A 26,227-nucleotide genomic window follows, 5' to 3' on the forward strand; every position below is an offset into this window, starting at 1 on the left:
ATAACTAATTTTCTTAATACCTTTGGTCATTCTGGTTCTTCTTTTTCAGTGGTTGGGCTCAGTGGTTTTTGCAGCACATTTTTCTTTCTTTTTCTCTGATAGATATGTTCCTAATTTAAGGGCAAGACTAATAACCTACTTCACAGTGACCTATGTTATAACTTGCCCAGCCATCTTTTACTTCAGATAGACTATTCCTGAAAACTGAACTTAAATCACTGTCATTCCAATCTGAGTCCATGTAACGGTCCCCTCTCCTTTAAGTCTCTAGTTGCATGGGAAGGATCCATGCCTCAACCAACCCAGTGCAACTGGTGGCCCAGGTCTGCGGCTTGGCCCTGTCACTGCACTTTGGCACCTTTATGCACCTACCCCTTGCTATGTATGTGTGTCATCTGCTGGCTCATCCCTCGGGTATGTTATTGGCAGTAGCAGGTTCGAGTGGCTCCCTGGAAAGACCTGGTAGTGTGAGGCTGACCCACACCGTTACAGTCCATGAAAAGGATATTTAAAATGTATTACATATTCACTTGTATCATACTTTTCTAAGGTCAATAACCTGCAAGTTGCAAAGGCTTTCCTTTCAGAGATATAAAAGACTGAGCAAAACTCACATAATAAAATTTCTAAATCATTGCAGCATCATTACTGTCTCCAATAGTGGTTGCCCACAGATTTATCTGAGGTAAAAGAGTTTGCTTAGAGTTTACAAATTAATATACTTTGGCTTACAAAACCCACTCAGCTATTAGGATCTCCTGAACAACATTCCAGGAATGGGATTTGAAGCTATTTAATTACAGCTACTGAAACTGGTGTAGCAGCAGCTTCTGCTGAAAGGAACCAATCCTTACTATTAAGTGTGCCCAGTTGTTGTTAATCCAAATACTTGTGTCTGTAAACTACTGCATTTATTCTGAAGTGGTGATGCTACTTTTAAAATGGATCTCTAAATCACACATTTCCAAAAGCCTGAACTGTTATGATAGTCATATTTAACATTTAGGAGTTGTCAACATGGCGGCACGGTGGCGCTGTGGGTAGCACTTCTGCCTCGCAGTTGGGAGACCTGGGGACCCGGGTTCACTGTATGGAGTTTGCATGTTCTCCCCGTGTCTGCGTGGGTTTCCTCCGGGCGCTCCGGTTTCCTCCCACAGTCCAAAGACACGCAGGTTAGGTGGATTGGCAATTCTAAATTGGCCCTAGTGTGTGCTTGGTGTGTGGATGTGTTTGTGTGTGTCCTGCGGTGGGTTGGCACCCTGCTCGGGATTGGTTCCTGCCTTGTGCCCTGTGTTGGCTGGGATTGGCTCCGGCAGACCCCCGTGACCCTGTGTTCGGATTCAGCGGGTTGGAAAATGGATGGATGGATGGAGTTGTCAACATGGGCATCAGAGGGTCACCCTCTGGTTCCTCCCTGGTATGTAATTGCACCGCAGGCCGATAGGGGGTGCTGCAACTATTCTTTTGCCTCCACATTGCCAAGAAACTGCCTGATGAGGGACACTGATTCTGATCCCAGGACCAGCTGGAAAGAGGTGTCACTTATGGACTGGAAATTTTATACAGAGACCCTTCAAATCCAAAGTGAAGTGATTAAAGACACCGTAATAGGCAATAATTTTGTTATATAGAATTACCAGAGAATGACTCTTTTTGTTTGACGTTATACTGTTGCGCACTATTTTTGTTTAAGTTTGGAAATAAATGGAGGTGGCTGGGTTGACATTTATCTTGTCATTCGACCCATCATTCCCTCGGATGACCACAAAGTGAACCAAAGGATTGTCAGATAAAGAATAGTGGGGTGCACTAGAGTCTTAGATCCAGTTAAAAGTCTACCACATTACATGCAATTCCGGCCCTTTAGTTGTAGGGGTGGACTGTGTGTCTGGGAGAGCTGAGAACCAATGAGCCCTCAGCCAGAAGCACAATGCACGTAACAATGTTACAAGGACTTAAGAAACATGGGCACCTTGGACCTTGCAAACTGAAGAGAGGCTCGTTCGTGTGATGTTTCATGTTTTATGTATTTTGACAGAATGGAAAAAAGAAAAAAGGGGCAGCAAATACAGCTGAACTCACCATCCTGGAAAGCATTTCAACGACACTGTCTCTGTAAAGTCGTCATGGAATAATCGAGTTGGTTGTCCTCTTAGATTTAAATTAGTGTAATCTGACATCCTCAGGTAAAGTCATCAGCAACTGCAATCATTTAGTTTGACTTACTAAAATTGTCCCAAAATGACATCATCAAAAAATCTCTTAAAATTATAAATAAATTATACAACAAAATAAATATAGTCCTGCCATATTCTTCAATCATCCACTTTTCAACAGAGATTTTCAGAGGCAAAGATGAATTAGTTATCTTTATAAAGAAGGCATAAAGAAGCACTGGATTCTGTCACAGGGCACATTTACATGCATATTTAAATCTGGCACCAAGTAAATGAAAGGGATCAGGGCTAACTACCATGTCCACATGCTCTCATTTCATTTTTACTTTACTTCATTTTTAAATTTCAGTAATTACAATTCAACAAGCATATTTTATAAGGGCATGGTGGTGCAATGGGTCATGCCATGGTTTCACAGTCCCAGAACACTAGGTGAAAACCTGGCCTAGTAACTTTTTGAGCAGAGTTTGCAACATCTCTCCATGTCTGATTGGGAAAATAGTTCTTCTGGGTGTCTGGAAGCCTTAAAATTGGACTAAGTGGGCTTGTATATAGAAGGTTGACAAATACACAAATTCTCATCTCCAGCTAAGTACCCCCTAGCAGATTTCGTCTTGTGTAGCTCATGAACACTGAGGAGGATTATGTCTATGGTACACGTCTTATGCAATTTTCTCTGTGACTCCTGTCACTGTCCTAGACAAATTACCTCAACAACAAAACACTTTAAAATGCAGTCAGACTGACTCATTGAGATACAAACTGTCAGATTTTCAGATTAACAGATGACAATAGGATCTTTTTTGTGCTTTATTTTCATTTAGCTACAGACAAAAACAAAGCTACCGAAAAGTATATAAAAGCCATAAACTAATATGCTTCTTTAATATTAAAGATGTATAGAACAAATTTAAAAAATAGTCAAGGTTTATTCTATGCGGAGAAATAAAATGTCAGACAGAAAAACGTTTTGGCTGTTAAGCCTTCATTATGGATGTTGAAAGGAAACTCAATACAACATTTAAAGAGATAGGAAACAAAGAGTGAGAAGATGAAAAGGGTGCAAAGCCAGACTGTGTGTGAGAAGGTGAGGTGTGAGGTTGAATGATTAGTCAATTGTTCAGATTAGAACAAGTTATGCTTCAGTTGTTTTTCCTTGTCTACTGTCTTTGAATCCTTGTGTGAGAATGCAGACAGACAGATGAGATCAATGAGGCTGTGATCAAGGAAGGTAAAACTCGCTTCACAGGACCTCAGGAGGTTTTTAATTCTTATAGCTCTTTTGCTTACATAAAAGTCTCTGAATGTTTTGATGTCATCTTGACATCAGACCGTATGGTCTTATAGACATTTGGGATTGAATACAAAATGTGTCTGGACTTATAATAAAAACTAAACTAAAAGTCTCTTATTTAACCAAGGCCAGTACAGGAGCGAAATTTCCTAAAGCATCAAGGGCTTATATGAATAGTTCAGAGCTGCAAGGAACTGAAAACACTGGACGACAACAATTTTGCTTTCAATAGAACATTAGAACAATCTAGTTGAGAATAGTCTATTCAGCTCAACAAAGCTTGCCAGTTCTAATCACTTAATTCTTCCAAAATTACACATTTGGGTGTATCGTAATGATTTTGGCCTGCTGATCACAAAAATCACCTTTAAATTTTCCTATCAAATGCCATTTAATTGCAAAAGCCTGTTTTGTGATTTCCTCTTATATTATAAGTGTAAATGTAGAGTACAACAACTACAATTGAAACTTAGACTGTTGAAAAATTTTATGAGAGTGATGAACAGAGAAGGTAAAGGATTTTGATATTTGAGACAGATGCCTCCATAAATAACTGATGCCAAGATTAAGGAAGGCATTTTGTTTGTCTACAAATCAAACAAATAATCAATGAGAAGTGGTTCAAAGATCAGCTATTGGGGTCAGAGGAATTCACATAGAAGGCATTTAAAGATGTTGCTGAGAATTTATTTGCCAATTCCATGGCACCAAAATACATCCATCTGATTGACAACATATTTCAAGCATACAAAACCATGAAGCTGAATGTCTCTTCTGCATTCACACTTGGACTTCTTCCTTGCTGAACTTGTTGGAGTCAGTGTCAGAAATGGTGAAATATATTACCAGAATATTGCAACAATGGAAATGTGGCATCAGGGCAAGTGGAATCCATCAATGCTGGTCAACTATTGAGGGACACTGAAACAAGAAATATCAGATGTTGAGTCCAAAAAAAAAAATCAGCACCCAAACACATTTAGCTGGATTGAACTGATGTAATGTTTTAGCATCATTAACCTACTAAATTCAATTAGAGTTAATTTAATGTTTCTCTAAGTTCCTATGTGCTACAGGGTTGAATGCGAGTGATTAGGGAGCTGCTACATGACCACTTCCAAATGAGAGAGTGCAATGGTGGTAAGAACCTCTCCTCTTTCATCTCCAGGACTGATCTTTCCCAAGAACACTGACATCACTTCCTCCTCAGCCAAACCAGAAGTCCTGTTTTTTTCTCAGCAGACAGGATATAAAAAGCCTTATCAACCGAAGTCAGTCTTCAGTAGTGGAACCCACATCTGAGTGTCACCTTCTGCACCAGGAGTAAATCATTTTTCACTTTTGCTTTCCTTAATGTTCTGATTAGCTTGTGTACACTTGCTAACTTATTTTATTTATTTTTCATTACGTGAGGCCAACTTTTGCATACACCAACCCCTTTTCTATGTTTTTTTGTATTTCTTCACAACAGTCAGTCTGAAATTGTATTCATATTCATCTTGAAGTTGTCTATCATAATCAGCAAACATGTTTCAGGAAGAAAAACATTTTAAAAATTGTGGTCCAGTGACATTAAAATAGCAATTTAGCAATTGTAAAGGGGATGTGTTAATTCTGAGGAATTAAACAGTTCAGTTTAACAGTGTCATAAATGCTGTAGTACAAACAGGGTCCAGATTGTGAGATCATAAAACAAGTGGGTTAAAAGTACAGCATAAAACACCTACAGTAAAACAGCAGTAGAACTTAAACTATTTGGCAAAACATTTATTAGTCTGAAAGGAAGACAAAGAATTATCAGAACACAGTGTATTTTATTTTAGGGCCTATATGGAAAAAAGTTTTAGCTAATGAGTGGGGCAGGGGCCTCAAGGGGTTAACATTACTTCAATATTCCAGAGAAATTATTCATCTTTGGCACTTGTTTCAAGGCACAGATTGTGATGCAATGCATGCTCAATATCTCAGGTAATCCCTAAACTGGTTCAGTTGCCAAATGACGGACTAGGAATGACTGAACAGAGGAATTGGGCAGAAAAAACGAATTAAAAAGACTACAGCTGGAATTGCCATGGTGGTAGTGGGCTTGGCATGCAGAAAGCATAAACAGAAATTTGGAATATTTCTGTAGGTTTGTTTAATTTCCAGGGCGTTCATTCATCTTGACTGTTATTTTTAAAAGACACATTAATGAGCCATGCTTTTTGTACATTAGTTTGTGGATTTTTAAAACAGTAGATAGATAGATAGATAGATAGATAGATAGATAGATAGATAGATAGATAGATAGATAGATAGATAGATAGATAGATAGATAGAGGTAAGATTTTTACTCTGTATATGTGACAATACTATGACAAAACTGAACCAGCATGGATATGAGTGTCATTAGATTCTGAAATGGAGTGGCACCCTAATCACATTTGCTTCCTGTCACTGGGATAGGCTGCACCCTCAACTGAACAGTTGAGAATGCTGTTATGGATTTGTGTGAAAAATTACAGCATTCAAAAACAACCTTGCTACATTTGTATTTCAAGGTGTTAGGTTTCCTAAGAGGCCTTTAGCCTTGAAGACAGTAATTACGGGCTGACAGCAGTGTTGTAGTGTCTGACACCTTTGCCCGTTTGGGCTCATGCTGCTAATGTGAACCTCATAATGTGAAGGAGGATTTAAAAGAGAGTCCTGCATGGTGATAAAGAATGGTTGGATGGGAGAAAGAGGGTCGAAGTGTCAAGTGAGAAATTACTGCTAGCACACAGGAGCAGTGAGTAGTTAAAAGTCAGAGTTGTTGATGGGTTTTTCGGTGCTAGTTGTCTTACAGCCACTCCACGTGACCATGCCAGAGAAGTTCATAAAGGAGCACACTGTCTGGGCTTCAACCTGATTGTTATAAACAAATAAATATGCCTGTGGCACAGAAGGCTGCACTGATGCCACAATTATAATTTTGTTAATTTTGTTGTTGAATAAAGGAATGGCTGATTTGGCAATCTATGTGATGTTGCCAGTTTTTTTTTTTCATATTGGTACTCATTGCAAAATTTTATGGCAACATGGTATGAGTGCATTACAAATACCATACACAGATATAAACCAAGGCGATTGATTAAATTATTAAGAAAGACAAGGAACAAACCAAAAATAAATAAATAAAAAGTAAAGTAAAAAGTACAAATAGTCAATTGTTACAGTGTCAGAAGGTAGAGTTGTGATCAGGTCATGAATTACTCGTGTTGACAACAGCATTATAAAATCTCAATGCAGTAGCAACACGTGATCTTCTAAAGCGTTCTGTTCTACTGTGTAGAGAGAGAAGACAACTGCTATGTTTACTTCTCTAACCTGCCAAAATCTTGTGGACAGGGTGACTGTTATTGTCAAGGATGGCCTGTATCCTCCTCCCCATGCACCTTTCCACCATAATTCCCAGTAAGTCCACAGTCCTACCCAGCACCGAGCCAGCCTTCTTCACCAACTTTTCCAGCCTCTTCACGTTCTTATCTGTCATACTGCCTCCCCGACACACGGCAGCAAAGAAGAGGACACTGGCAACAACTGTCTGACAGAACACAGTACATAACAGAGTGCACAGTACATAGAGTACATAGCTTTCTTTACAAAGAGCTTCAAAATATTTTAGGCCAGTGTTCTGTCTGGAATGAAATGGAAGTATCATATCTTAATATATATACCCCCCCCCCCAATTGTGCTGACATTGGGGCATAATAAAATAATATCTGTAATGGTGTAGATCTCTAGAAATGGATTCACAATGGTAATAATTGTGTTGAACTTCATACAGAATGAGTAATAGTTATTGTGTCTGCAGACTCACATTCCAACACAGTCACACATACAGGCAGACATCAACAAAAAACTGAAGTTAAAAACATGCTATACATACTGTATATACAGTATGTATATCATCAGTGATGTGCGATCATCTTCTTGCTCATCTGAGGAAGGTAACGTCATCCTGGGTCGAGAGAGAGCACTCATGCTAACCTTCTCTCTTTTTTTCACTCGACAATACTGAGAAGATGCCTAGTGAGGCCTTCCAGTTCCCTGTCTATAAAGCCTGTAGTTGCCCAAAAGTGGCATTCAGTTTGGAACAGACGGGATCACAGGATGAAGCTCCTTGCAACCTGAAAGAACGCACCCAGCTATTTAGCCTGACAGCATTCTTCTTTTGCCATTCATTGACCATAATATGCATAGTGCGCATAGCGCAGATTTTTTTGGATTGCATTTAACGGGAATGACCAGGTTGGCTCCCCTACATAGTTATCTGTGGGTCTTGCAATGCTTCAGTCAATCACTATATACATATATATATATATATATATATATATATATATATAAATAAATACTTATATAAACACATAATCACACATACACGCACACTTAAGATTTGTAGAGCAAAATCTCCAAGAGAAATTTTATTCAAAATCAATATGCCTTTAACATTTTACAATGCCAATGTCATGATTTATTCGGATTAGGCAATTCACTGTTTAGTTTTGTCCAATAGCAGACCTACATTTTTGGGGCTCTGACGCTTGAACTGTTATTTGGGCTCCTTTGCAACCAGGATCGAGGTCTGAGTAACCACTCTTATCGTCTTCATTGAGGTTGCTCCATGACAGATCACCACAAATTTTTAAAAAATGTAACCACTGCATCTCAGATTTTGATTAAAATTGCTGTGCTGGGTTATCATGTCAAAGTCACTGATGTGAATAAAAATTCCTATGCCTTACACTTTTTGAGTTATGGCGGGATAAAAGTTAAAGTCACTTCTGGGGCCCTGAAACTTAAAGCTTCATTAGTTTTGTAGTAGATCTGTCCCTGATCATGTACACAGACTTACACTCTGACATCCAGACAGAGAGAGAGATCATTCAGAAAGTGGACATACAGTGTGCAGGGATGCCTAAAATGTGCTAAACACAAGATTAAAGCTGATTTTTTTACCCCATTACAATGCCTCTATCTCTCTCTCTTTCTCTCTCTGTTTCAGGGTTCAAGCAAAGGAAACATGGAGGCTGTAACTGGAACACAGCAGCCTAACTTCTTTTCACTTCCACCTGCAGCCAAGAAGAATGAACAGTCATAGCATGCTGGGCCCTGCCACCTGATTCTCTTCTTTCAGTTCCAGCAGTATTTAAAGAACCTGTTTCCCTCTAGCTCTTCTCATTTAACACAATGGTATTTCTTGATTTCTTTTATGTGTGTTCCAGATATTTAGTATTATATTTGCCTTTGATATGTGTCTTTTATATTTGATCATCCAAAGTGGTACATTACACAAGACTTTACATATTCAATGAAAGTTGTTTTTCTTGTTAATGTGAAGGATTATGAATTTCAATAGCAGTTAGTGTAAAAAGCAAGAGTCTCATTAATGTAATTATTTTGCAGCATTGCAATATGTCAGAGGGCGGCACGGTGGCGCAGTGGGTAGCGCTGCTGCCTCGCAGTTGGGAGATCTGGGGACCTGGGTTCGCTTCCCGGGTCCTCCCTGCGTGGAGTTTGCATGTTCTGGGCGGCACGGTGGCGCAGTGGGTAGCGCTGCTGCCTCGCAGTTGGGTGATATGGGGACCCGGGTTCGCTTCCCAGGTCCTCCCTGCGTGGAGTTTGCATGTTCTCCCCGTGTCTGCGTGGGTTTCCTCCGGGCGCTCTGGTTTCCTCCCACAGTCCAAAGACATGCAGGTTAGGTGGATTGGCGATTCTAAATTGGCCCTAGTGTGTGCTTGGTGTGTGGGTGTGTTTGTGTGTGTCCTGCAGTGGGTTGGCACCCTGCCCGGCATTGGTTCCTGCCTTGTGCCCTGTGTTGGCTGGGATTGGCTCCAGCAGACCCCCGTGACCCTGTGTTCGGATTCAGCGGGTTGGAAAATGGATGGATGGATGCAATATGTCAGAAAAAGTTAAGCATGCTTAAAGCTTTTAAGCATTATTTCAATTTTCATCAAGCTGTTTTTTTCTCTATGATTTTATGTTTATATAAATGATGCATATAAAGCATGTTGCAAAGGTTACACTGTAACACTTTTTCAGAACAAAATAAACAGTTCTATGTATATACTGTAAATACATTCTAAATAATAAAAAAATAAAATTTATTCTAAACCAGTGTCAATTTCTATTCTTAATAAGGGTCATTAAAAAAGAGCAGGAAATAAGTCTTTTTTTTCAAAAGTGGAATACATTTGTCTTCCATCTATCCATTTATTTTCTAAACCACTGATGTACTTATAATGCCTCATAAGTACAATTAGACAATATTTAGAACATTATATTTAGTACTGCCTGAAGAAGGGGCCTGAGTTGCCTCGAAAGCTTGCATATTGTAATCTTTCTAGTTAGCCAATAAAAGGTGTCATTTTGCTTGGCTTTTCTCTGGGTATACACACAAAGCAAGCTGATAGAGTAAATTTTATATTGATGGTTAATTTATTTTTGTTATACACTTCCTTGTGAAGTAACTGCCGCTAAATTAGTGACAGCATATGTGTAGACAACGCAGTTTCCAGAACATATTGAACATGGATACCAATAGGTTGTGTTTGTGTGCCATTCCGAGGTAGCATGGAGAGTTTTAGAGATTTGTGGCATTGGAACAAGCACCAGGCACAGAGACATTAGCATTTCACTGAACAACAGTCTTGCTGCTATGTTCATGCACAAATCATTGTCACGGGTTTATAAATAAGGAGCCACCACCCCAAAAAAAGCATTCAGTCAGTGGCAGTTCTGCATTAGGAAACAGACCGTTTACAAAAAGGGCTGAAACAAGCTGAGCAACAGATGATCTACAGCTGGCCAACTCCCATTTGGTTGCAACAGCGGTACCAAGCATGCATAAAAGCATAACTTAACTCTTCATTCCTTGTCATATCCATCCATCCATCATCCAACCCGCTATATCCTAACTACAGGGTACTGGGGTCTGCTGGAGCCAATCCCAGCCAGCACAGGGTGCAAGGCAGGAAACAAACCCTGGGCAGGGCGCCAGCCCACCGCAGTCCTTGTCATATGATAACTGAAAATCACAGCTTGTTCTATTCTGGTTAGCCAAAACCAAGGCAGTATAGTTGAAGCGAGTTAAAGAACAGAAACACAGTAGGAGAGTAAAAACATCACTTTGGATGTCAAATTTGGATTCTTTTTTTACTTATGATTTAAGGTTGAGATAGAATAAAAATCAATTAGTCTGCTGGCAACACTCCCAAGAAGGGATACTGGAAGTTCCAGGAAGCCAACTAGTCCAAGAAGGGGATACTACAAGACAAAAGGCAACCTCTTTATAACACACAGACCCAAAAGAACATAAATAATTTAAAAACGCACTTTTTAAAAAGGCCTTATCAAGAAACCTGCCTCTGGGGTTCACTGATAGAAAAAAATCTAACTAAATATCGGGCCACTGAATCTACATTGTTTTGTAGTGATGGGAAACCTAGCGTTATCACCTAATTGTAGCTAACAAACTACAAGGTAGCAAGACAATATAAGAGGCAACACAAAACATGCACATTCTCAAAAAAACACTCAGTATTTCAAAATAAAAAAAAAATAATAAAAAAAAGCGGTGTAGAGATAATGTCAAGCAATTCATGAAAGACACCGTAACATCACATTCCAGTCCATGATTACCACACTCTACTAGATGCACACATGGTGATGCCTCACAGAATACACTAACAATGCCCCACTGCCTCAGCATGCATACCAAACACTGTGAAGGCCACAGTGAAAGTAATCACAAAACCTGTTGAATATAAATCAAAGGACATTATACTCCAGACTATATAATGCACTACTGAGACTGCTGGATCTGGAGTACTCTGTGCCGGTTTTGGTCACCACATAAACAGAAAGACAAAGCAACACTTGAAGATATGCAGATGAGAGCAACCAAGTGCATATCAGGACTTAAGGATGTGTCATACTCTGACAAAGAGAATCAAACCTGTTTTATCTTGAGAAGAAGAGACTGCATGGGGACCTAATTCAGGTCTTCAAAATTCCCAAAGGCAATGATAAAGTAGAACAAGCAGAATGTTATTAGCTTTAGAGTCAATCATGTACAAGTTACAGATGAGTGAGTGGCAGCCTTTCCAGCAGCTCCGTGTACGACTTTATATTTCTACCTTTTTCTCTATCTCACTGATCATTCCTACCACTTTCTTTTATGTGGACTCGTTTCCTGGACACTTTTTGCTACTTTGAAATGGATTTTAACACGCTGAGACTCGTCTATTCAGGTAGTCAACTTCAAGCGCTGAGAACAAAGGCCCATGCCGGTGTGGTTCCCTATTTACCTGAAGAGGTAAGAAGGTCGTATCGTGGCAGCAGAGCCGACGCTAAGCTAGCGAGGAAGTGGCGATACAAGCCTTCGGTGCCTTCTGTGATCATGGGAATGTGAACTCAATATCAAATAAGATCGACAAACTGGCTGCGCTGGTGAAAAATGTCAGGACCTACAGAAAATGCAGTTTGTTGTGTTTTTGTGAAATGTGGCTAACAACTAGCATCCCAGATGCTAATGTGGAGCTACCCGGGTTTAGCACAGTTAGAGCGGACAGAGACGCAATTTTCTGTGGAAAGGAGGAGGTGCAACCCTGGACATGTAAACGTCAAAATCTCCACTTGCTGCAGGGACATTGAACTGTTGGCCGTATGTCTGCATCCCTATTACTTGCCCAGAGAGTTTGGACAAGTCATTGTTGCTATTGTTTACATCCCTCCTTGGACGGACATGGAGATAGCGGGTGACATCATCCACGCTGCTGTTGCTAACCTACAAACACAGCACCCCGAGGCGCTTGTGCTAATCTCTGAAGACTTTAACCATGTGACGCTGGACAAAACATTACCTGCCTTCTCCCAGTATGTGGAATGTAACACCCGGGGAAATAGAACTATTGACCTACCGTATGCAAACGTTAAAGATGATACAGTGCCACCACGCTGCCTGTGTTTGGGAAAGCAGATCATAACCTGGTTCTGCTTGAACCTCACTATAAACCAAGAGTGAGGGAGCTACCTACAACCACATGCTCATTCAGGAAGTGGTCCCCTGAGGCAGAGCAGGCTCTGAGAGACTGCTTTGGAACTACGGACTGGGATATCCTGCAGGAATCATATAGTGAGAACATTGACGAGGTTGTTGACTGCACTACTGACTACATCAACTTCTGCATGGACATTGTAGTTCCTGGAAGAACAGTACGCTGCTATGCTAACAACAAGCCATGGATTACAAGTGACATCAAGGGCCTTTTGAACCAGAAAAAAATGGCTTTTAAAGGCAGTGATCAGCATGAGCTCAAGTGTGTGCAGAAGGAACTCCAAGTCCAGCTCAGGGCGGCGAAGGAGCAGTACAGGAGAAAGCTGGAGAAGAAGTTGCAGAATAACAATATGAAGGAAGTGTGGGATGGGATGAAGATCATCACTAGCTGCAGCTCGAAGCAGGGTGCCACCATCGACAGAGACGTGGAGAGAGCAAACCTGATAAACAACTTCTTTAACAGGTTTGACCACCCTAACTCACTCTCACCTCAGAGTACTGCACCCTCCACCCATCCTTCTGCTGATACCAGCATAGGAGAGAGTTTCCCCCCCACCCATAATTACAGCAGCCCAGGTAAGCAGAGAGCTGAGGAGACTTCGTGCTAGCAAAGCAGTGGGTCCAGATGGAGTATCGCCACGACTGCTGAAGGCCTGTGCGTTGGAGCTGGGGAGTACTCTACAGCACATCTTCAACCTGAGCCTGGAACAGGGGAGAGTCCCAAGGATTTGGAAAACATCTTGTATCACCCCAGTCCCAAGGGTATCACATCCTGGTGAGCTGAATGACTTCAGGCCTGTCGCCCTGACGTCACATGTGATGATGACCATAGAGCGGCTGCTGCTTCACCACCTGAGGCCACAGGTCCGACACGCCCTCGACCCTCTGCAGTTCGCATACCAGGAGAAGGTGGGAGCGGAGGATGCCATCATCTATATACTACACCAATCCCTCTCCCACTTGAGGCAGTGGTGCTGTAAGAATTATGTTTCTGGACTTCTCTAGTGCCTCCAACACCATCCAACCTCTGCTCCTCAGGGACAAGCTGACAGAGATGGGAGTAGATTCATACCTGGTGGCATGGATCATGGACTATCTTACAGACAGACCTCAGTATGTGCGTCTCGGGAACTGCAGGTCTGACATTGTGGAGCGCCGCAGGTTACTGTACTTTCTCCGGTCCTGTTCAACCTATATACATCGGACTTTCAATACAACTCGGAGTCCTACCACGTGCAAAAGTTCACTGACGACACTGCTACCGTGGGCTGCATCAGGAGTGGGCAAGAGGAGGAGTATAGGAACCTAATCAATGGGCGCTGAGCAGGCTTCTGTCAATCATGGTGAATCCACTGCATCCATTGAACAGTATCATCTCCAGACAGAGGAGCAGCTTCAGCGACAGACTGCTGTCACTGTCCTGCTCCACTGACAGACTAAGATGATCGTTCCTCCCCCACACTATGTGACTCTTCAATTCCACCTAGGGGGTTAAACGTTAACATTATACAAAGTTACTGTCTGTTATACCTGCATTTTTATCACTCTTTAATTTAATATTGTTTTTATCAGTATGCTACTGCTGGAGTATGTGAATTCCCCCTTGGGGATTAATAAAGTATCTATCTATCTATCTATCTATCTATCTATCTATCTATCTATCTATCTATCTATCTATCTATCTATCTATCTATCTATCTACCTACCTACCTACCTACCTACCTACCTACCTACCTACCTACCTACCTACCTACCTACCTACTCAAGGACTTCTTCTTTTGGCTGGTCCCATTAGGGGTTGCCACAGTGAATCATCTTTTTCCATATCTTCCTGTCCTCTGCACGTGCAGAGGTAAAGGGTTGTGTGAACCTGGAACAAACTACCAGGACATATAGTTGAAGCAGAAACCTTGACAACCTTTAAGAAATATCTGAATGACACATTGGGACAGCTATTAGCTAAACGAATGAGCTTGAAGGACTGAATGGTCTCTTTCCATTCTTCTGTTAAATTTCTTATGTTCTGAAGAGGCTATGCAGAGGAGAGCAAACATGTGCATGTTTAGTCTTGAGCAGGGGAGACTGGGTGGGTCTTGTAGTCTTCCTGTGATGCCACTTTCTTTCAAGATGGCCAACTGCAAGCTACAATATGTTGTGGAAGATTCAACAGCTGCATGCAAGTTGAAAGCATCTTAGGAACCTGACATCTGGCCTTCTAGAGACTTCATTGGTATCGATTTGCTACTGGATAACAACAACAACAGAATCTGGCAACACTGACAATGCAAGCAAAGGCCCAAGCCCAGGTCACCTCCACTTTCTCAAGCCATCACTACCACTCACAACTACTTCGACTCTCTCCAGTCCCTCTCTGTGCCTGCAGACAGTGGTGATGTGGTTATTATGGGACACTCAATTGTGCACCTTCTGACTTCGTGGTTATCTAAGTATAAAACATATGTCTCTTATTTTTCTAGTGCAAAGATTAAAGATGTGGAAAGAAGAGCCCTGGCAGTTATTGAGAAGCATATGGGGAAGGATTATTCTGACATTTATAATCCACACTGGCATCAGCAACATTCATCACTGACATTCGGAACTGCTGAAGATGGACTTCTAATCCCTCATTCAATCCACTAAGGAGAGGACCCCAGCTGTGAGAATCGTCATGCGAGAGCCATTCCCATGCTGTAACCTACAGTCACCTCCTGGCCCTAAACACCTAGATGAGAGCCTTATGAGACAGACAAAACTTTGGCTTCATTGACGATAGGAATCTCTTGTGGGAGAGATCAATTTTCTACAGATGTGATGGCTTACTTCCTAATCAGTTTGCCCCTTAGAACTCTCTGACAAAATACCAAAGGTAATTTATTTTTCTTGACTATACAGATTTAGTCCTAATACTAAATATAATCCTGTGTTAGGATATGATAATTCTGTAGTAGGTCCACCAATAGGCGTGCACTATACAAGCCTTATAATAACGGACCATAGTTTAAGTAAATAATCCAGACGAAGCGGTATATTAACATTATAATAAGTTTAACTAAAAAATCTAGACAAAGCAGTATAAACTTAAATAACTTGTCAGCCAGCCTAATCATAAAAAAGGACACAGGCCACATTTACTAATTTAAAAATTTGACATGAGGCAGGTTGTGGACATTATTACATCTAACTATTTCTGCATTCTGTTTAACATAGAAATACTGGTAACTAGAACTAGAGAACAAAAAATTATTAAAGAAACACTTTTTAATGACACAGCAGCCTCTAGGTTTACTAATATTCCGAATAATCAGTACAAATGTAGTGCTTGCCTTAATATGGCCAGCAATGTAACCAGTAAGATGGAAAATTTGAATGCTAAGGTGAAAGCTGCAGCTGACATAGTGGCCCCTAAAAAAAATTGTTAAGAAATCCTCCAGCACTAAAGTGCCTTGAAAAACTGATAAATTGTCTGAATTAAAGAAAAAATGCTGGAGAGCTGAGAGTAAATGGAGGAAAACTAAACTAACTGTCCACAGTGAAACATTGAAGGTACTTTTAATTGAATATAACAAAGCAGTCTGCCTTGAGAGGTAGTCCTATTTCTCTAAAATTATAAATGATAATGGAAATCCATCAAATTTTTCTCAACTATTGATCATCTTCTCCTGAAAAATTCTAACAAAACTTGTGAGGCTTCTGCAGCATTTTGTAAACACTAAATAAAAGATATTAGATATAATATAATACATCCCCCCAAAATTAACCCTGTTGAACCCCCGCACACTCTTTAATGGATTAAATCTTTTCAGTCAAATAGGTCTACCTGAGCTCTGTAGAAAACTTTCTCAACTAAAACCCTCCACTTGTGTCCCTGACACCGTCCCAACTGAGTTGTTCAAAGAAGGCTGCAATGTGCTTATCGATAGTGTACTTGACACAGTGAACTCGTCATTAGATTGAGGGATCGTCACAGATTGTCTAAAGACTGCAGTTGTTAAACTCCTGCTCAAGAAAAATAACAAAATCTTAGTCAGTTGTGATGATTATAATTCAGAGGTTCATGATATTGTATATGGTGTACCACAAGGATCTACATCGTGTCCACTGCTTTTTACAATCCAAATGCTTCCATTAGGCCATATTATTTCAAAACACAAGGTGAACTACTACAGCTATGCAGATGATATGCAGCTTTATTTATTTACACCACCTGATGACCCAAATGCCATGGCCTCTCTGATTTATTGTCTTACTTCTATTTCTGAATGGATGAGTAATAACTTTCTCAAGCTAAATAAGGAAAACTTAGAAATATTAATGGTTGGCAAAATGCAAATAACTGCGGTGGGTTGGCACCCTGCCCGGGATTGGTTCCCTGCCTTGTGCCCTGTGTTGGCTGGGATTGGCTCCAGCAGACCCCCGTGACCCTGTGTTCGGATTCAGCGGGTTGGAAAATGGATGGATGGATGGATGGAAAATGCAAATAATGAGGATATTAGAAATAAATTTGACATCATCCCTTAACATTAAAAGTCAAGGCTGAGGTGATCATGGACCCTAATCTAAACTTTAAATTACACATTAACCATATTACTAGGACTGCATTTTTTTCACTTAAGGAATACTGCAAAAGTTAGACCACTTATAACAATGCAAGATACTGAGAAATTAATTCACACTTTTGTTTTTAGCTGAAAGGATAACTGCAACACACTCCAAACAGGAAGGATTATCTAAGAAAGGCACAAAACAGTTGCAATTAATTTTTGAAATGGAGTAGCAAGAATCTTAACCAGAAAAAGAAAATCTGAGCACATCTCTCCTGTTTCATCTTCGTTGCACTGGTTACCCGTGTCCTTTAGAATTGATTTAAAAATACTGTTAATGGTATTTAAAGCTTCAAATAATCTTGCTCCTTCACATAATTTGGAATGCGTGTCCCCCTACACTCCAAGAGTGGTTTGCTTACTAATCTAAGAGCTAAGCATAAAAGAAGTTGTAAGATGGCCTTTTGCTGTTATGATCCAAATACAGTATCTGGAATACTTAACCAACAGAGATATGCCAGGCTATCAATGTGGATCATTTGAAAAACTCCTAAAATCCCACTTTTTAAATCTGGCTTTTTTGTAGCTATATTTTAGTTGTACTATTATTAGGATATACTGTACATGCATAAAATTATCATATTCTTCAAGGATTTGCAATTATTACTAGTCTCTACTTTTCTCTGCTTTCTTTTCCATTGTCTCTATGGTGGCATTTTATTACACCATCACCTGATTAAGACACTGTTCAGCACCCTGCTGCTTGAATGAAGTCTGGTGCCCCAGCTGTTCATGACACCTACTGCACCAAATCCCCTGGGATGGAGCCTGGAAACAGTGAGGAATGACTTAAGGGCAGCTTGGCTGGGTAGAATGCACAGTGAGGGCTGGGTGGTCTTTTGGCCTTGGAACCCATGCAGATTTTTTTTTTGCTTTTTTTGTCCTTTCAACCATCTGACCTGTCATCATACTCATCCTTGGAGACCTAGAATATGAAATTATATATAAGGACGTTACCTTTCTACTAATTATGTATCTAAGTCGTGTAAGCTTGTATTGATTTATTTCATATTACTTATTTATTATTATTCTTGCCTAATTTACCTTGTTTTTTACTTTTTATAAATATTTCTTTGACATCTTTTAAAGCACGTTGAGCTACATTCTATGTATGCAAATATGCTATAGAAATAAATGTTGTTGACCAAATCCTGGCAATTAATAAAATAGTTCTGGCAGAATTCTTTCAGCTTAAGAACTTCCAGCGGAAGTTAAGGTAAAGTGCATTTAGGAAAGAAGCCAGAGAGCACTATTTTATGCACACAGTTGTGGGACTCTAGAAGAAACTACTGAGACATGTGGTTGAAGCAGAAACCTTGACAACCTTTAAGAAATACCTGGATGAGACTAAGGGACAGCTTAGCTGTTAGCTAAACAAACAAGCTTGATGGACTGAATGGTCTACTCTTGTTTGTCAAATGTCTTATGTTCTTATTATTCACCAATATTTCACTTTCGTTTGCCAAAAAATGTCAATTAAATGGGGGTTTCACCCTGGGGTCTAAAAAATCCTTTATGACTATTGATTTATCTTTATATATAATCTTTATTTGGATCTTGATCTTTGTTTGTCCGTGAATTCATGTTACCCTGACACTGCCTTGTGTGGTGTTCCTGCTGTGTTCCGTAGAGGGCAGTAGTGATGGAGGAGGAGAGGAAGTGAGGGGGAGGATCGTTGGATGAGGTTGGAGTGTGGTGATTAAAGAGGATTGAACTAAAGGAGACTACGTGCTGTTTGTACTGGCTGAATACACAACACCTTGGTTGTTACTTTTGTTTACAAACACTGTCGATACCACTCTTTGTGTTTAGATCTGGCGTTGACACCGTGCTTTGTGTTTAGATCTGGCGTCGACACCTGCTTCGTTGTCGAGACTGTGGTTTTTTGTGTTTCTATCGACCGTCGTTGGCAGCACTTCGTCCAAATCGAATGTTCACCCACTTCTTGGAGTCGGCAGTCAGAGTATATAAGTCGGACACACTTCTGTGATTTTCCATCAGTCGGCGTTTGGAGTTCAAGAAAGAAGCATTGCTTCTTCCTTACTCTTTGGATTGCCACAAAGCAACCTGCAAGATTGGAGAAAGGTTGAGAAGAGATCGTGAGAGGAAACGACAGCGTCATGAAAACGAGACGGACTGTGAACGGAGAGAAGCAGAAATGCTCCTACACCACCACATAATTACTATTCGGACAGTGATTCCGAGTAGGTCGTTCCCATCGAATCAATGTCCAAGGGTTTTGTTTGTAATTTTCTTTCCCTTATGAAAAATCATAATACTGTGTGACGAAGGGCCCAGTTCACGACTGGCAGCCGCGTTTAAACAGGGAGCCCTTCACAGACAACTTTAACATGCGCAACGTAGTTGGGTGCACATGGCTAGTTATTGTATATTTTACATACTACAAGAACAAAAATGCTGTTAATGTTGCAGTAAAACAACCTTGCTCTAAATTTATATTTAATTCATAAATACTTATTAGATCCAGCACAGACTAATATGACTGAGAAATGCTGATGTTCAATCATATTTTCAGCTTCCAATGCAGTCTTGAAGTGACAGCACATCTACATCTGTAACAGGGACACAGTATTCTGCATTTAACAGTTTGTTATGATTTAACTTTGCAAAGCAGCCCAAGGCTGTAAACGTAGCACTTGTTGAAATTAATTTATGGTAATAAAAATTCTTTTAGGTTCGTGTCCTCTACTTACAGGCAGAGAGCTATTCACATATTGTCAGCAATACAGACCTCTGAGGCAGCCTAGAATTACATTCCTGGTGCACAGCTGCTGACAAGTATGATTAAAAAACGACATGAAATGTAGAGGGTACCCTGTGAACCTCATAAGATAATACCATTAAAGCATTTTTAAAGGATAAATGGCCAATAAAAGTAAATAGATTTAAGATCTATAAATAACAATGGAACAGGATTATGGCCCAGAGGAAAAAAAAAACATTTTTAAATCTAAAGTTAATAAACTGACTATAGGTTCATATCAGATGGCTCACCATCTGTGCAATGCTCCTTTGCTCTAGGATCAGCTTTATAAGAATATAGCCTATGTTCTTCTTCCTGCCCACATAAAAAAAACAGAACTCTCTGAAGATAAAGTCCACCTCCTCATGTCTGGAATAAACAGTGCTTCAAGTAATCAAACACAGAATGATGTTGGCCGTTGATTTAAATACATATATTGAGAGGTTTACCCCAGCTTAACACAAACAAGCTGAAGCTATACTGCAGAACAAACATGCTTATCTGAAAAGGTATCATATTATGGAGTATGAATGCGGGGATGTAATTGATGTTGCATTGCATACACTGTGGGCACAGAACCTTTAGTTCAGTAGATTAGCTGTCAAGGCTAGATGCGTGCTTGTTTCTCAAGGAGAGTGTAGTATATGCTATGGCGTGACATTTATTAAAACACTTTTTCTTATCTTAGAAACCAATGATTTATGATTACCACTAGTAATAAATAAAGCCTCAGGTTATTGGCTGTAGACGTACCACTCCATTAACAGACAGCAGTTGGTCTCCTCGCTTGAGGCCCCCATGCCTCTCTGCTACTCCACCAGGAATGATGCGTGAAATATAAATTGGAGAATTCTGTTCTTTTCCTCCCATGACGTTAAAGCCTAGACCTTCATCAGTCTTGGGAAGTTCCACTACTCGTGGATGGGAATGACCCTCACTTGCAGCAAATGCTGCCACCGTGGCCTGGAAAAAAAGAAGAAAAAGTCTTTATAATATAATAAACTCAAATAAAGAGGAATGAACAAACTGTTGAAAATATACAGCCATTGTATAAGGTTAACTACTGACTGGTTTTAGTCTTTTATTTATTGAAAAAAATAAAGAAAATGAGTAATTATGAACTCTAAATTAGCCCAGTAAAGAAAGTAAGGGTGTAATGGATTTGGCCCATAAGCAGGGTGTGAAATGCACTATATAGGCGCCCCACCTGACACAGACTGACAACGGAGGCACGTGAAAACTAAACAAAAAGATTTATTTTTCTTCACCTGTGGGGCACGTCTTCCCTGTGTCCCACAGGCAGTACACAGTCCCAAAAGCATACCAAACAAAATAAAGCAAAGCACCAAAACAAGACACACTTTTCACCACCACTCCTCCTCCTGACTCTGGCTCCTGGAGTGGTGGCTGCTGGCTCCGTTTATAGTCCACCCGGAAGTGCTTGATAACCTGCATCTGGCTGCACTCCCAGGTGTGGCTGTATTGCCGCCCAGACGGGCTCAGGAAGCCATGCAGCTCCCCCTGGCGGTGGCCACAGAGCCCAACAGGGATTTAACATAATTGTGGCACCGATGCAAACCAGGGGGGCTGCCACCAAGCGTTCCGGGGGACGTAATATACATCCCATGGCTGCTCCCCCAGATAGAGTGCCAAAGGGGCGTCCTGGCCGTCCGACACAAGGGTTATTTCCTACCTCGTTCCCCATGCTGCCATTACCCCCATTATCCTGAACTGGGTTCAGAAATAGATGTTGGATACTAGGATGGATACACCTAAAGAGATTTCCAAAGTCAGTTACAAATTAATATTTCAGTAATTCTCAGGTCACTTGTTTACTAATAATACACACTCTTGGAGAAACTTTGGTTTTAAATTTATGATTCTTGGTTAGTCTTGTTAACAGAAGACAACATTAAATTACAGTGATCCCTCGCTATATCGCGCTTCGCCTTTCGCGGCTTCACTCTATCGCGGATTTTATATGTAAGCATATTTAAATATATATCGCGGATTTTTTGCTGGTTCGCGGATTTCTGAGGACAATGGGTCTTTTAATTTCTGGTACATGCTTCCTCAGTTGGTTTGCCCAGTTGATTTCATACAAGGGACGCTATTGGCAGATGGCTGACAAGCTACCCAACTTACTTTTGTTTCTCTCTCTTGCGCTGACTATCTGTGATCCTGACGTAGGGGGTGTGAGCAGGGGGGCTGTTCGCACACCTAGACGATACGGACGCTCGTCTAAAAATGCTGAAAGATTATCTTCACGTTGCTACCTTCTGTGTGCAGCTGCTTAATGAAGAGACATGCTGCACGGTGCTTCGCATACTTAAAAGCTCAAAGGGCACGTATTGATTTTTGACTTTGTTTCTCTCTCTCTCTCAATCTCTCTCTCTGCTCCTGACGGAGGGGGTGTGAGCTGCCGCCTTCAACAGCTTTGTACCGGCGGTGCTTCGCATACTTAAGCCAAACAGCCCTATTGATTTGTTTGCTTTACTCTCTGTTTCCTTTGAAGAGGAAGATATGTTTGCATTCTTTTAATTGTGAGACAGAACTGTCATCTCTGTCTTGTCATGGAGCACAGTTTAAACTTTTGAAAAAGAGACAAATGTTTGTTTGCAGTGTTTGAATAACGTTCCTGTCTCTCTACAACCTCCTGTGTTTCTGCGCAAATCTGTGACCCAAGCATGACAATATAAAAATAACCATATAAACATATGGTTTCTACTTCGCGGATTTTCTTATTTCGCAGGTGGCTCTGGAACGCAACCCCCGCGATGGAGGAGGGATTACTGTAGTCCTCTTTGTTGCTGCCACAAAACATAACACAAAAAACAGTTTAAAACCCAACACTTTGTTAAGAAAACAAAAATATTTTCAGCTGCTAAACAACATTTAAGATCAATTCAGAGTTCAAAAGTGCACCATAAAAATCTGGCAATATGACAGGGTTTGATATGGTCATCTCAGGGCACTTGGAGTGTGAGCATTCCAAGTTTGTCAAGATGATGGATTTGTTATTTGAACGAGCAATGCTAGTGATTAAATTGTTAGTCGTTGGCATATAGTGTAGTCCTCACAGTTTCCAGAACCTTGGTTTGGCCTATAGACCATGTAGACTTTGAGACTTGAGGCCTTAAGCTAATTATCTACCCTAATTAAATAAAGGTAAACACTACAAATAATGGGCGGTTGACATCCGTAGATATTATTCACAAATTATTATTACATAGCACATACTTTCCAGGTCATATAAACTTCAATGTTTTATTCTTCAAGTTTTCATTAGTAGGACCATGGAATGTAACAAAAAGTGATGCCAGAGAGCATGATGTCCTGCATTTACAGAGGAGGAAAAAACACTTTGGTTAAAGCTTGCTTAGCCATTTGCACTCTCATGCATCATTAATTGAAAACAACTGCTTACTCTGTACTTAAAAAAAAGAGATTGTTCTTATATTCTGTCTGCCCTGTAAATTCAACACAGAGATACAGAAGATGGTGAAATGTTTTTGGAAGCTACACCATAAGAGTGAATGTCTTTGAGCGAAGCATACAGAGTATAGAAGCTCCAAGGAAGAAAAAGCCTTTACATTTTTTTAATACTGGGTGAATATCTCAAGAATGAACTAAACACAGCAAGCTACTTTGACTAGAAACATACAGTTGAAAAAATATTGGTTAATTTTATTTTTGTGTAACTAGATTTCACTGTAGCTGATTGGTGTTTTACATAAATAATCACCAGACTTGCATCTTCACGTGGTATAGTGGTAGCATGGCGAGAGCGGTTCTTGTGCGCGATGCAGGAGTGGGCAGCCGTGCACTTAGTGGACAGGTATGGGATCACCCGCAACCCTTACTGACGCTGGGAGCTTCTGATTGCTGTAGCTGTGTCACATCTCCATTTAAAAAGGGAAGTGCGAGGAGGAAAAATGAAAGAAAAAGAAAAAAAGGAGGTTAAGGAAAGAAAGAGAGAACAGAAGGCAGGAGGCATAAGGAGCCGGGGTGTGCATGTGAGAGCAAGCTAAGAGAGCGGGCTCGGGAGAGAGAAGGCAGGCAGCTAGGAAGAGAGACACTGGAGAGGAGTGTGTGGCCAAAACTCTGGAGGGTTAAAGGGGGTCACTCTGGCTGAACACGTCTGAGGAGTGGGAGTGACCTGGTGTGGGTATGGCTCTCTGCAGAAGACCTAGAAGGCAGCAGGGGGTGAGGAGGCTTGGGAGAACAGCTCCAATGTGAGCGCCATGGCCATTGGGGACCCACGCTTAGGTCCTGAGAGAGAACTTTACAATAGCCATGGGACTTGGGGAAGGTCAGCTGGGCCTGTCACTAGGGTGACTCCTCTACTGCTATGGGATAAGCAGGGGAGTCGGCAGTGAGCAAGAAGAATGCACCAGGCTTTTAGAAAGGACACTTTTCTGCTAGATGATTTTAACCTCGTTTTAATGGATTTTTCTATTTATTGAATTTTAACCTCCACCTCACCTTTACAGTATTTTTATTGGATTATTTATTATTCATAAAGCAATGCACTTTTGAACATTTGTTTTGTTTTGACTTTGTTTTAATAAAAGCTCTTGCACTTTTCACCATCCCCGTGCTTGGTGTGTTTGTCCTCATCTGCTCAGCTAATCCCAGTCATTACTATTGACAATGTCGGGTTCAAGAGGCTCCCAAAAATGAAGAGGGAGCAAGGAGCTGACCTGTACCCTCACAAAGCTAAATATCAATTATAATTAGCACTGTATAACTTTCTACAGCTTTCAGTATCACACCTTAATTGTCACTTGAATGTTAAGTATTTTCCATTTTGATATTGATCACTTTTACTTTATTCTTTATTATTCTTAGTAATGAATAACATTACAAATAATATTCACTCTAATGTTCCAAGCTTGTGTCTCTACTGAATGTAATCAAAAATGTTTTCAATGCCAAAGCAGTACACAACTGTCAATGTTCTTATAGTGTACCACACAGCTTGCCCTTTTCTATCCCTATTATCTTCCAGAAGTAGCAGCCAAAATATTTGGTTTGCATATTTGTTATGCTCTTGACAACCACTAAAAAGGTGCATCTAGTGCACCATAAAAATCTGGGAATAGGAGATGGTTTAATATGGTAACCTCAGGACACTGTAGTTTGTCAAGATGATGAATTTGTTATTTGATCCAGCAACTGAGTGACGATAATAGTGATTAAATTGTAGTCTTTTAGTCTTTGTGAGGCTGGCTGGTCAGCTCAGTGTAGTGGGACAACACTGGTGACAATTTTTGCTGGAAAGTTCTCATGTCTGTTGGAAATAATGTGGAAAACCCAGAAGAATGGCACTGTGAGTGAATAGGAATCCACAGCAGAAACACTGTCTGCAGAGATGTGGCACCCTCTATAGACTGTTGTGTAATGCTTTATACAAAATGATTAATGACGTGCTGAGATGAAACTCCATTCAAAATATCCTTTTCTTTAATAATTGCAAGATCGCTATGGACTAATATTAGACAGATCCGTCTCCACCATATAAGCAAACTAATAGGTTGGCTAGGGCAGCAAAGTTTTTGGGGTGCGGCATTTAGTTACTGCAATCAGCGATGACTCCACTAGGCTTAGGTGTCCGCACATCAGATTGACCAAGGGTTACTCCATCCCCCCGTTCGTGGAAAAAATTGAGTATTTGTGCACATAATTTGCCAAGGGAACAACCCTGATCGATGAAATGATCGAATGTCAATGTGGCAAAATCACCCAGGGAGGTTCCCAACCCAAACTTTTATATGACATCCATACACAATTTGTGTGAAACCTCAGAGTGAATTGCCACATCCCACCACCCTGCGATCGGCAATTATGTATGTAGCAAGCGCTTTCAAGATTCCAGAGTTTGGGTTGAATATTTTCGCTTTTGCTTAGGGCAGTAAAAAAGCTACAGAGGGCCCTGCTTTTATGCCAACTTCAGTAGGAGTGTCTCATTAAGTCAAAATAATTCTTAAGCATGAAATAAGTGATTTGCCAAAAGAGGTGAAAAATATGCAAGGTGAAGAATATGAAAATTAGTGAAGGTACTTACAGTATTTCTCATTTTAGAGCATAAGGAAAGCCAAAGTTATGAGACTGTTATACTCACTAATCATGGTGATGGAGAGTAGTGATGCATTGCATATTGATAAGCACATGCAAGTCAGAATTTCATTGCATTCTGTACTTGTGACAACAATAAACTCCAGAATTTTCCACATATGGCGGCTATGCCCTTACTACTTTGTTTTTGTTTAAAAATGCAGATATTAGTCTCTGTTTCTATTTTTCATTCAAACT

The 26,227-nt window shown here is 40.5% G+C and overlaps 1 protein-coding gene across 2 annotated transcripts in view; it reads right to left on the reverse strand.

Annotated features, from left to right (window-relative positions):
* Positions 1–26,227, reverse strand: part of lin7a (lin-7 homolog A (C. elegans)) — a 326,716-nt gene that overhangs the window by 33,448 nt on the left and 267,041 nt on the right. For both annotated transcript variants that reach the window (XM_051919749.1, XM_028817141.2), the window contains exon 4: positions 20,666–20,875. In XM_051919749.1, coding sequence (XP_051775709.1) covers positions 20,666–20,875 — 210 coding nt within the window. The remainder of the gene's footprint in view (positions 1–20,665; positions 20,876–26,227) is intronic.

The sequence above is a fragment of the Erpetoichthys calabaricus genome, chromosome 1, assembly GCF_900747795.2.
Source record: "Erpetoichthys calabaricus chromosome 1, fErpCal1.3, whole genome shotgun sequence".
Taxonomy (NCBI): Eukaryota; Metazoa; Chordata; class Cladistia; order Polypteriformes; family Polypteridae; genus Erpetoichthys; species Erpetoichthys calabaricus.